This window comes from Culex pipiens, chromosome 3, assembly GCF_016801865.2.
Source record: "Culex pipiens pallens isolate TS chromosome 3, TS_CPP_V2, whole genome shotgun sequence".
NCBI lineage: Eukaryota > Metazoa > Arthropoda > Insecta > Diptera > Culicidae > Culex > Culex pipiens.
The window spans coordinates 37496532-37509637 of NC_068939.1; the positions used below are offsets into that span (position 1 = coordinate 37496532).

Here is a 13106-nt window from a genome sequence, read left to right on the forward strand (position 1 = left end):
GATCAAATGATCAAATGATCAAATGATCAAATGATCAACTGATCAGCCGTACACGTTTACTTGAAAGAAAACTACTGTAACTGAGATCTAAAGGGTGAGTTTATTTTTACTTAACTACACAGCTAAAAAAGTAGTAATCCAGCTGCGTGTAAAAGGCCTGGGTGTAAAATAAATATTGCATTATTTTATGCAATTTTATGTAATTTTACACCCTAAAATATGTAGCCCATCAGTATGGGAAACCTACTTGACCGAAATGTCAAGCTCATATATGCGTTTATCCTTACAGCGTTTCATCGGTCTGATGGCCGAGTGGGGTAAGGCGCCAGTCCTCACTGTTGGTGCTGGGTTTGATTCCCGTCGGTTGCTACTTTTTTTTTGCAAAAAATGTACATGTAGTGTGTAATATTAAGTGTTTATTTTGACGAAGGTGATGTGCATGCTTTTGCATGCGATTTTACCATCGGATTTTTTGCTGTGTATAATCACAATTAAAGATTGTTGAGACCGCAACTTGACCTTCCCCGAGTAAACTCTGCGGCTAAAATAAACAAAAACACGCAGCAAATTTTCGTTGAAAATCCTCTGCAACGAGACAAAAGAGTGTGTGTGTGCAAGATATCAAAACTGGCGGCAACGAGACGGTCCCAATGTCAAGTTTCGAAAAAGCGTCTTTCGTGAGCCCGAATTTTATGAACCATTTTTTCACAAATTTGTTACGGTTTCAGTGTGTTAGTGTAACCAACTCGTAGGAGATATTAATGTGGTTAGGGTTCTGAGACACCAATTTTTTTAAATAATTATCAATTTCTCAAAAAATCATCTTAAAATCTCCTGTTAAAATAATTTAAAAAAAATAAAAACGTTTACTCTTTTCTCCGAATTACTCCCTAAAAGTTAGAAATACGCTAACGATCATCTCGGAGCTCTAACCTACCACACCAGTCGTTCGGGATCATTTGCCACATTCTAATTAGCGGACGCTGCTGTGTAGCATTCACCAACTCCCATTGAGTTGCGCACAAGTCGAACTTGCGTAGCAAAATTTTCATTGAGAATTTCTACTACCAACGCTAATGTGCTCCTCGATCGGCTTCCGCAGCCGGTATGTGAGTTAGAGAGGAAGTTTATGAATAAGAAAATTGTAAAAAATTGAGGGATTGGTAAATTATGTTAAAAATTTAAAAAAAGTGTTTTTCAGAAATTAAAAAAAAAACAATACCAAATACTATCTGCAAATCATTAAAAAAAACTGATACATAAAAATACTGAAATACTAAAATACTAAAATACTAAAATACTAAAATACTAAAATACTAAAATACTAAAATACTTAAATACTAAAATACTTAAATACTAAAATACTAAAATACTAAAATACTTAAATACTAAAATACTAAAATACTAAAATACTAAAATACTAAAATACTAAAATACTAAAATACTAAAATACTAAAATACTAAAAAAACTAAAATACTAAAATACTAAAATACTAAAATACTAAAATACTAAAATACTAAAATACTAAAATACTAAAATACTAAAATACTAAAATACTAAAATACTAAAATACTAAAATACTAAAATACTAAAATACTAAAATACTAAAATACTAAAATACTAAAATACTAAAATACTAAAATACTAAAATACTAAAATACTAAAATACTAAAATACTAAAATACTAAAATACTAAAATACTAAAATACTAAAATACTAAAATACTAAAATACTAAAATACTAAAATACTAAAATACTAAAATACTAAAATACTAAAATACTAAAATACTAAAATACTAAAATACTAAAATACTAAAATACTAAAATACTAAAATACTAAAATACTAAAATACTAAAATACTAAAATACTAAAATACTAAAATACTAAAATACTAAAATACTAAAATACTAAAATACTAAAATACTAAAATACTAAAATACTAAAATACTAAAATACTAAAATAGTAATAATCGGTAATTTTTCTGTTTAAATTGTTGGAGAGCTGGAGTTGGAGTCAGAGTCGAAGTCGCTTCACAAGCTACCCGACTTCACAGCCCTGACTTGAATAATAAAAAAATACTCAACGCCCATTTAAGAGTTCCCAATTTTCCCGCGTTCGCGTCCCATTTTCCCTCCTGCAAAACACCAGAACACCGCCGTGTCGTTATTCTCTCAGATCATCCGTCAACATCCATTGTGAACCCGCTGATCCTACCCGATTGTTGTGTTTCGCGCTCTGTCGTTAACCGGACTCTGATTTATTTTAAACAATATAGTGTGTGTTCTTTTTTAATATCCCAACACATTTTCAAGCTCGAAAAGCGCGCGCGAATTTTCCGAACCTCATCCGTCCCACCACCCCGCTGGTTGTCCCAACGTTGATCTTCGGCGTAGGCTGGCTGCAGTCGATACGCGCCGCGCCGAATAGTGTCACTGAACGTCCCGAAAGTGGTGGTCTCAACTTTTCACTGGGTGTTTCAATTTCGGATTAATTTTTGGTCGGTCCGTCCCACCACCCTTTCGTGCACAGTTCAAGTTCAATCTGGTTGTTTGATTTTACAGGTGGTCTCGTCCTACCTGTTGACAGTCAAGAGTGTCACGTTTTGTGAGGGTGGTCAGAGGAAGCAGTGTCTCGAAGATGGAATGCGATCAGCGTGCCTACGAGCGGCCGGCGTTTTGGAGGATTCCCAAGGCCAAGACGTTCGAGATTCCGTTCATGAAGAAGCGCGTCTCGTTCAGTGAACAGGTGAGTCAATTCGGAAGGGCTGTGGTCGCCCACACGCAGTGAGTTTGGCAGCCGCAACAGGTGGTCAGAAAGGTATGAATGGCCTGAAGACGGCTCAGCCATCGCAGGAAAAGATCTCGTACAGCTGTCAATCTTGGGTGGGACAGTTCAACCCACACAAAAAAAAAGAAATCTCGTCTGGTGGACGTTTTGAAACGCCATCCAGCCGTTTGTTCGAGGAATTCTCAAAATAGACAGTGCCAGATAAAGTCTTCAAGTTTTCGAGCAAGCGCCACGATTTTACGTAACTTGAGGTATATCAAACATATTGATGCGATATTTGCGTCACACCCAGAATCGTCCTACGTAACATCAACTACCGTTTAGTTAAAGGGAAGACCATGACGCCACATGTGTGTATCTTGGATGTTATAAATATCGGGGGAAAAAACGCTGGGACTTTGTGGTGGTTCACGTTGTTGGTTCCAAACCATATGATCCATGATATTTATAGGATAAATCACTAGAATACGGGCAACTTGGGAGTGAAGATCACGTGACGGATGTGCAGAGGATGCAGCGCCGGATTAATTTTCGGTTAGAATGTTGGCACTCGAGCGGTGTACTTGGAATGTGATCCGCAAATCGATTAGTGAATTGGAACGGATGCCAACTTTTAAGTTATGATACCGTGCCGGGATGGTTCGTCTGATGAAATTGGAATTCATTGAAAAATACATTAATAGCCGTCAATGGGAATGGTTAGGGCAAGTGATTTTTCACAAAAATTGAAATATCGTGGCATGTCGATTACAAAACATTGGAATTTCACGGCAATTTCACGGTACTCCAAAAACTGCTCAAAAATTAACCTAAAAATTAGTTCTTTTTGCATAATTATGAACAGAAAAGTGTCTTAAAAGCTAGCAGTAATTTAAGATGCAAAATAAACCCCCTGACACAAAATACTTTTTTGAAAGAAGTTGTTTTAGATAAATTTTGGGATAATTTAAAGTAAATCCGTCTGTGTAACTTATGTTTCAGCTATTTTAATTTTTTGAGATTTTAGAAATTTGAAAAGTAGATTCAGTAAAAAAGGAGTAGGTGTACATTTTGTTCGATTTCCAAAATGTCACCAAAAAGGAAATTTGTGTATTTACACAGCTATATAATATATAAAGCATTAGCAAAACTTCATTATAAGCGGTTTTTAACATTCGGTGATAATTCCACAAAACAATTATACGTTGCACAAAATGCTTAGTAAATTTTGTGTCAAACAACATAACTTATAACCAAAATATAAAAAAAAATATATATTGTCTTTACATTTCATCGTTATTTTAATAAATTTTACAAAGATTTTGAAATTAAAAAGTTCACACTTTTCACGTTGTCTTCTATTGAAGAGCATTTCGTAGAATATTCTAATAAAAATTATCTTCAAAAAATTGGAACCTGTTGAGCAGTTCTCTCAGATTTCGGTGTTTTTTGCGAAAAAAATATTTTAATTTTTTTAAACCAGGACTAACATTTTAAAAGAGCGTAATATTGAATGTTTAGCCCTTTTGAAATGTTCGTCTTGATTTATTTATTTTTAATATTGTTTTCGAAAAGATCGGAAAATTCCACAAATGTTTCATATTTTAACATTGAAAATCGGACCATTCGTTGCTGAGATATCGACATTAGAAAATGGTGGGTTGTTTGGGTGAGACTTACAAAACATCAATTTCCCTATTTTTAAACACTTGCATGCCAATATCTCAGCAACTAAGGGTCGTATCAACAAAGTTCAAAAAAGCAAAATATAGAGAATTTTCTCAGCCTTTCAAAAATATTTTTTTCAGAAGTGGGCAAACATGTGCACTAATTTAAAAAAAATGAAAAACACTTTATCAAAATTTCACTACAGTACTTTTTGATTGCATATTTTATTTTACATCGAAAAATTAAGTTGAAAATTTGTTGCGACCAATATTCCGATTTTTTTTAATCAGTATTGGTTAAAAAATTAATAACTTGGTCAAAGATTTTTTGCGCAACCTGGAAATTTCTGAAAAGTTGGCATTTTATGTCTCCTAGAACATATCAAAAAATAAAAAATAAATGAAAATAGTGTTTTTTGCAAATCATGTTTTAGTGACAAAAAGTTAAATAAAAAAGCACTAATTTTTTTACCGTATATCATTTTTTCCAGTGTAGTCCTTATTCATACCTACAACTTTGCCGAAGACACCAAATCGATCAAACAATTCCTTCAAAAGATACAGATTTTTGAATTTTCATGCATCTTTTTTGTATAGACTGCTGCCAAATTTGCATGGAAAATTATATGGACAAACTAATGATGCAAAATGGCTTCTTTGGGCATTTCGAAAGCACCACAAAAGTTTCAGCCGGATTAAAAAACACAAAAAATTAAAATTCTAAATAAATGACCGATTTTGTAAAGAATTGCTCTGTTTCAAAACGCTTGTTTAAATCCTTGGGAAGTGTTTGAATTAATCAATTAAATATTTCAAATTTCACGGCAAGGGGCGAATTTCGCGGATTACGCGGCTTCCACGAAATCGCGAAAAATCACTAGCCTTAGGAATGATACATAAGTGAGACTTAATTATAATGGCAAATATTATTAGAAACGAACATAACTACCAAATCACATTCATCGTTATTATCAAAAATAATTTATTGAGGTAGATGCAACATTCTAGTATGTTAAGAACATTATCCAAAGATCAAATGTTTAAGAAAGCTTTCCGCTTTAGCTTGCACAATCAAACAGAAGGATACAAGAAAACAAGATTGAAGGTTGTTAACATTTTTTTTATTATTATTTCTACCAATCTAACATACAACTTCAATCGCATTGTGAATAAAAAAAACAAAAAAAAATCTAGCACCATCCAAACTGCAAACGCCTAAATGTATGCACCCCTCTAAGCAATGACTTACCCAGCAAAGAAAAGCTAAAATGGATTACCCATTTTCATTCATGTCGAGCTTTCCTGCCTTTCACATTCAGTGCGAGAGGTTCAAGTAAGTGGAGGGGAAAATACCCCTAGAACAAACAGTTTTTTTTTCAGTGATGCAAGTATCTGCCATAACGATAATGCTTCCAGTTCTAAAAATTGTATTCAAGGAAGGGATTCAACATGAAATCTTCAATTGTTCACGAACTCACTTTCCAAATAGTTTCTCCAAAAAAATATTGTTAATGAGTGTGCAAGATTCAATTGATTTTCCTCAAAATTTAATTCTATGAACCAACCATCAGTCCACTTCAACCATTTCCAGCACTAAACTGTTGAAAGACGTATCGATTTCTGTCCAACTTGCCTACACCTCCTCTCACCAACCAACCTTCAGGGGCATCCCACTTCGGACACCAGAGGGAAACCGACACCGGCGGCGTCGGAACTACCGACCAACCATCGGCAAGCGTCAATAGACGTTGAAACATGTGTTCAAGATTGGAGCAATTTTCAATGTCAAAACTACAAATTAGTTAGCCAATAGAAACGATGCCGACGCCGACGTTTGTGTGAAGTTGAGGCAATTGCCAGACATCATCGCCATCATCGATGACTGTGGACTCGTCCCAGATGTTTCCTGGTGCTAGAGGGGCCGAAGAGTGCATTCCTTAACGCGGTAGCATGTATGCTAATGTGTGAACACATCTGTCCAATCCGGCACGAGCTCCAGCCAGCTGGAATGGCCTTCAGAAGACTCGGTATCGAACGATGCCACCCAGTTGAGGCAGACTTTAATTGAGGAAATTTCATTCCCAAGGCGAATCGATGTCACTGCAGGAAATCTACCAGAAATACCGTTGAGGAATGTCAAGCGAAACCGGATTCGATTTTGTGTGAAACTTCCGAAAAATCATGGTCGCCTTTAAAAATTCCAAAAGTTTTAAACAACTGGCACTGGGAAAAGCTTCTCGATTCGGTTCCCAAAAAATCGTCCCAAAAACGGATCCACACTCAGAATCGGGTTCGTCCCGGCCCGGAATCTAGATTAACCTGTAAGGTCAACCCATCCGGACTGGTTCCACGAAGGTGGTTTGGTATCTGTTTTACGGGGTCCGAAAAAACTGGTTCGATTTCGATGGGAAATCGGTACCAGCAGCAAATTGAGCGAATCCGACGGGACTTTTCGTCCTGCTGGAAGTTGTTGATTGCTTCTTGAGGTGATGTTCCTTTGCCAGGTATCTTGAGTGAAGGGTGATGTTGTCATAAGGTATGGTGAGAGCACCCCTTTTTTTTTTTGCTTCGGTGGTGTCTCCAGGGAAGGGTCCTCAAGATTATCAGGAAGGTTTTTATTTCTTGATGACGAGGGTTCCTGCCTTGCTTTAGTCACGTGTTGGTAATGAAAGAGTCATAACAGGTATCTCGTAAATTTGAGGGATGTTTTATGGCAAAGGATTTGTAATTTGTATTTTTTAATGCTGAATAATTCGAAACATAAAACGGGTTAAAATGTTCAAAATTATCTGAATAAAATAATGAATGTTAATAATGAAAAAAATAGGTTGTTTTATTGTCAGCTTATCCCGAGCAGACGGAAATAACTTGGGAATGAATTTTTTTGATATTTGAAAATACTAGGCCAATAACATTTTATGTTATTTATAACAAGATTTGTTATTCGACGTTATGAAATTTTTGTTATTGGAATGTTATTGTAATAACAGACTAATAACGCTTTTTGTTATTCTTCGAACAAATCTTTGTTATTATTTTTTGTTATTTTAACAACTAATCCGATCATTCCAATAACATTTGGAGATATTCTTCCATAACAAAAAAATTTATTCCCAAGTTGTTCTTGCTTTCAATTAATATCAGACCAATAACAAATTTTGTTATGATAACATAATCTGTTATTCAGCTCTTATGCAAAAATAGATTTTTCAAGAAGAATCCTTAACATTGTCCGTTATTTTAACAGTATTTGTTATTGAAATGGCATGAATTTAGTTATTACCGTCTGATCGGGATCTTTTTGCCACAGAATATATATTTTTAAAACTTCAAGAATTCAAAAAAATCTTACAATTTAACCATCTCAGGCAAATCCATTACAATAGTTGAAAAAATAATATTGAAAGGCATTTTGCTGCAGACAACAACTTTAATTTCTGTTTTCAAGAGTCCGATATCCAACTCACAACAACCCACCTCCACCAACCTCCCCCCAGCATCATCAGACACAAACCGACCGGCTGATTGCTAAATATAGGTCAGACTCCTTCCTCGTTGCTTCCGTCCACCCCTAGAACAAGTGACCATCATCACATACCGTCATTCAGCATGATCTCATGAAATTTTCTCCTCAAGACTCACCTTAAAGCTTCGTTCAGCCAGAAATACCTGCCTTCAGCGACGAGCTGCAAAAGTGCAAAGGTGCAACAATCCTTGGCCTACGAAAACGACCAATTTGTTGTCAATGAAATGTGGTTTGTTTTCGTCTGAGGGAGTGAAAAAAAACTATTTTTTTCTTGTTTGTCATCAAAGTGACAAAAATAACACTTTTCAATCCCATACGAGATTGTGTTGTGATTCAGAACGATGTTTTCGTTTTATTTTTTCAAGTCAAAATCAAATTTTGTTTCGTTTGCCTTGAGGAAAACACTCGTTTTTCTTCGCTCCGAACAATAAAAGTCGTAACATTTTATGATGTTGCATCTGTTCGAAGCTTGACCTCGAATAAAGGGTCTTTAGAAGTGAATCCTCGTGAAAAGATTTACTGCGGTATTTTAAAAAGAGTAAAGTTACAACACTGACGATATTAATCAAGCCGTTCAACAACCCGACGGCAATTTTGCGCGACATTTCATATTTTATTTGCATGAAAAACACAATTTTTCAGCCAACAGAAATTTTTTTTCAAAGTATGCTTATAATCAAATTTGAAAAATATGCAAACGACTACTTTACATTTGAGATTCAAATTATTTAACTCAGAATTTCATAATGTATATAAAATGATAAAATTGATCAACACACATGCGAGCGAGCAACACCGTCGCCATTGTGGAAAGCGCGAAAAAATGGCCGCCAGTCGCGTCACCGGCACCTGCGTGTAAGCGAGTACACGCTAGCAGGAGGGTGGATTTTTGGTGAGGGGGAGAACATTTTCTCACTCCCTTGTTTCACCTGTTTTTGTTGTGCATGAAATATGCTGCTGACGGTGGCTGCCGAAACAAGGGTTGCGGCGCGTGACATCTTCCTCGCGGTGAAGGTTTGAATTCAGCGACGGGGAACCATTTTGAATTTGGGAAGAAAATTAATTGAACAGTATTTTTGATATTTTTTTTTAATAAATTTTGGTTCAAATACAAATCGAAAGTTAATTGATTTCGTCTCAACGTTCACGCAATTTATTCTACAATTAATTTTTGCTTTTTCTGAGACTGGAAATATTAAATGCTTATTCGCATACAGTGATTGTTTTTATTTTAGTTTTTCATTTAATGAAAACTTCTTTTACTTAATTGATCTAAAACCATAAATAATAATATAATAATTTCTAGAAATTGAGGTCTGATTTTATGATATTCACAAAGTCACATTAAAAATGTCAATGCAACACAACAAAAATCTCAAAGTGAAAATTCTAAGTGGTAAAAAAAGCCAATTTTGCTGTGAAACTACACCATTTTTCATAACATTAAAAAACGAAACGAAATGTAAAGAGTTACATAATGAACGAGACGCACATTTATCCTACGAGGCTATGCCGAGAAAAACATTTTCACATTAAAATAAAGTCATGTTATTTCAGGAAACAAATAATAACTATTTTTCATAAATTGCAAAAATAATCTCCCAAACTCGAGAAGAAGGGGTAATTTGTATGGATAAACTGAAAAAAAAATTGTAATGGAATGTTCTATTATTACGTAACGCAGCAGGGGGGGGGGGGGAGGAGGGAAGCGAAGGCCGTGTAACGCTCCATACAAAAAATTAAAATGTGTATGGAAATTTTGTTACGAGTGGGGGAAGGGTCCAAAATCAAAATTATTGAGTTACGTATTAAAAGAACGCTCCCTAATATTACAAAATTTCTTCAGTTTATGTAAATTTTCAGTAGAAATACTCAAAATAAAGGTAATGTTCAACCAACAAAACATTCAACATTTTTTACTGTGTACGTAACTCCTTGTTTTTTGAAAAAATAGTCTTTTTCAAATATTTAGCTTATGAAACTCTCTAACTTGGCTTAAACCCGTGCAGACGGTAATAACAAAATTCATGCCATTTCAATAACAAATACTGTTAAAATAACAGAAAGTGTTATGAAGTCTTCTTGAAAAATCCATTTTTGCATAAGGGTTTAATAACAGTTTATGTTATCATAACAAAATGTGTTATTGGTCAGATATTGGTTGTAAGCCAAAACAACTTTGGAATAACATTTTTTGTTATGGAAAAATATCTTCAACTGTTATTGGGATGATCGGATTATTTGTTAAAATAACAAAAAAATAATAACAGTGATTTGTTCGAAGAATAACTAAAAATGTTATTATTCTGTTATTACAATAACAATCCAATAACAAAAAAATCATAACGACGAATAACAAACCTTGTTATAAATAACATAAAATGTTATTGGCCTAGCATTATCAAATATCAAAAAATGTTATTCCCAAGTTATTTCCGTCTGCTCGGGAAAACATTTAAAACATGTAAACATCTTTTTCCCTAAAATATTGAGAAAATTTGCCCAAATTTTCTGTTAAACTGTACAACTTTAAAAGAATTTAAAATCATTAATAACTACCGTGAACCAGGGTGACTTCGAAAGCCGACTTTGATTGGTTTGAGATTTTTCCGTAAAATGAAGATAAAAATTAAATACGTACGGAATGTGGTAGATAAATGTTCAAAGTACTTGAAGAAAAAGTGTTGATAAAATTTTGAAAAATTTAATACGTTACTGTAATTTAAAACAAATGATGAAAAGTATTATTATTTTAAAATTCTCAAAGTGTCATTATTTTCTCCATGACCATGAATTTGAATCGGAAAACGGAATGCATTTTCGGATTCTTTGGACGATTTTCGAGATTCTTTGGACGACAAGGTAACATAAATTTGGAAATAATAATTATTTTGCGTTTTTGAAACATAATTAAAAAACATCTCCAAATTCATAGGCATTCTCAATAAAACAAATTTGATATAAAATGTTGAAACTTTTTTTTTCGTGCCTCAAATTCAGTTTAAAATGTTATTATTATTATTATGAAAACTGGTTTCAACGAATTGCAGGCAAAATTCAGACTGTTTAACAATTTTACCTAAAATTTATACGCATTTAGTTAAAAAGCTTTAAAAATTGAACTAAATATACACATTGAATATTATACTGGCAACTTTGGTACATTTTGAAGTAGAATCAAAAGCTATCTAAAGTCACCCCGGAATTCAAAATATGAATTTTCAACGCACCTTTTTTTTACACAATTGAAAAAACTTTATTTCAAATATAGTGCACGGGCCTAGTGTGGACTACCCCAGTACATGTTTTAAAAATAATAATTATGATACAAACCTTACCAGTTAGAAAACATTTAAAAAATAAATTGGAACCTTATTAATCAATGTAAATTGAAAAATGATCATTCGAATAGAGTGTAATAAAATACCTTCCATCGGATGAGGAAGTAAAATGTCGGTCCCGGCCTTGGTTGTTAGGCCGTTAAGTCATTCCAGGTGTAGGAGTCGTCTCCATGCCATAAGTACAAACAACACACCAAACCAAGCCTACTCCGGTGGAATCGCTGGCGGCGGTTGGACTCGCAATCCAAAGGTCGTCAGTTCAAACACTGGGGTGGAAGGTTCCTTGGAGTAGAAAGAGGTTTGGGTGCTCTCCCCATTCAAGCCTTCGGACTCCTAGGTTCGAGCAGAACCTTGCAATAGAGACCACAAAAGACCCGGGGGTCGTTAATGTGGATGGTTTGATTTGATTGAGAGTGTAATAAAAATGACTTGTTCCGGTGGGCGCACTGAGCCCAAATCCCACACGCAGAAAAATAAGGCATATTTGAATCAACAAAACATTTTGTTGATTTGAAAATCAAGATTTTTGTTGAATCAACGCTAAACTTCAAAGCAACTTTTACAAAACAACATAAGATTTTTGTGGAATTGAGAAAATCAAGGGTTGTTTCAACGCAAAATCGGCGTTGATTATATTCAACAAAAATTTTGTTGAATCAAACCTCGTACAGGCTGATCGTACAAAATATTTTTCTGCGTGCAAATATGAGCTTGATTGGACGTCATAGGAGCTGGCGCTTTACATTTTTATTTAAAATGAGATCTAACCCGAAAAAAATATATTTTATTTTTCAAGGATGACAATTTTTAGAAACTTGGGCCAGATCATTGCGCAAGTTTTGGTATATATAACATTGAAGTTTTGAGCAAACTTGAGATCGATAAAGGCTTCCAAAGCTTGGCTTTTTCTTAAATCGGCCCCAAGTGCTAGGACTTTTCAGAAAAATGTTTGTTCGTGTTGTTTGGTCAACTAAAACATCAAAACAGTGTCGAACAGTGTTTCTTTTTGATACATGTGTCGAAAGTTGTACTTTTCAGCACTCAAATGAGTATTACATTGTACTTTTCAGCACCGTTGATTTTCTCGTCTGTAGAATAAAAATGAAAAAGTAAGCATTTTCAAAACGACACAAAAAAATGTAGCTGGAATGAAAATATTCTTGTATTTTTCACAAAAGAAACATCAATCAATTTAAAACCAGCTCTCAAACGATTTGTCCAACACGTCAAAGTATCGGCTGCAAAACATTCCTTTGAAATGAAAATAAACACCTCCAAGTTTGTAACACGTCACCAAGAATCACTCACCGCGGTGCTATGCCATGTTTTCCCCCCAAAGAAGACAGATTTCCCGACCCAAAGTGAGATCCCTTGGACATCGTCACGTGTAGTAAACTCCGGCCTACCAACTCCTATGGCCAACTCAAACCTGATTCACGCTGAGAGCCGAGAGTTGAAAGACACCTTTTCATGTAGCGCCGCGGCAACCACCTTCACTAAGAGCAGCTTTTCCCAGAGCTCGATGGAAACAGGTGGTCTCGTAAAAGATGCTAGTTTTTCATCACCCACCTCAACCTGGGCGGGAAAATCTGGGTTGACCGGTGGCGATGCAGTGAAAAATGTCCCATGTTGAACGGTGAAATTGGGCAACTTTTCGTCACAATTTTGTAAATAATATGATTTGTTTGATAACATTGATTTATTTTTGTCTCCCTTCACTGATGTTACATAAGACACCTTTTTGTTTATCGAGGAGCTATGCAACATTGCCACCGGTTCTGAGGAGAAATAAAATCTTAGCTT

At 34.7% G+C, this 13106-nt stretch overlaps 1 protein-coding gene across 1 annotated transcript in view; it reads left to right on the forward strand.

Moving 5' to 3' along the window:
- The first annotated feature begins 2357 nt into the window (after positions 1-2357).
- The window catches only part of LOC120415768 (PDZ and LIM domain protein 3), a 64933-nt gene continuing 54184 nt past the window's right edge, over positions 2358-13106 (forward strand). Inside the window, exons 1-2 of the mRNA XM_039577378.2 lie at positions 2358-2500; positions 2565-2748. Of these exons, the coding sequence (XP_039433312.1) occupies positions 2641-2748 (108 nt within the window). The 5' untranslated portion in view covers positions 2358-2500; positions 2565-2640. The remainder of the gene's footprint in view (positions 2501-2564; positions 2749-13106) is intronic.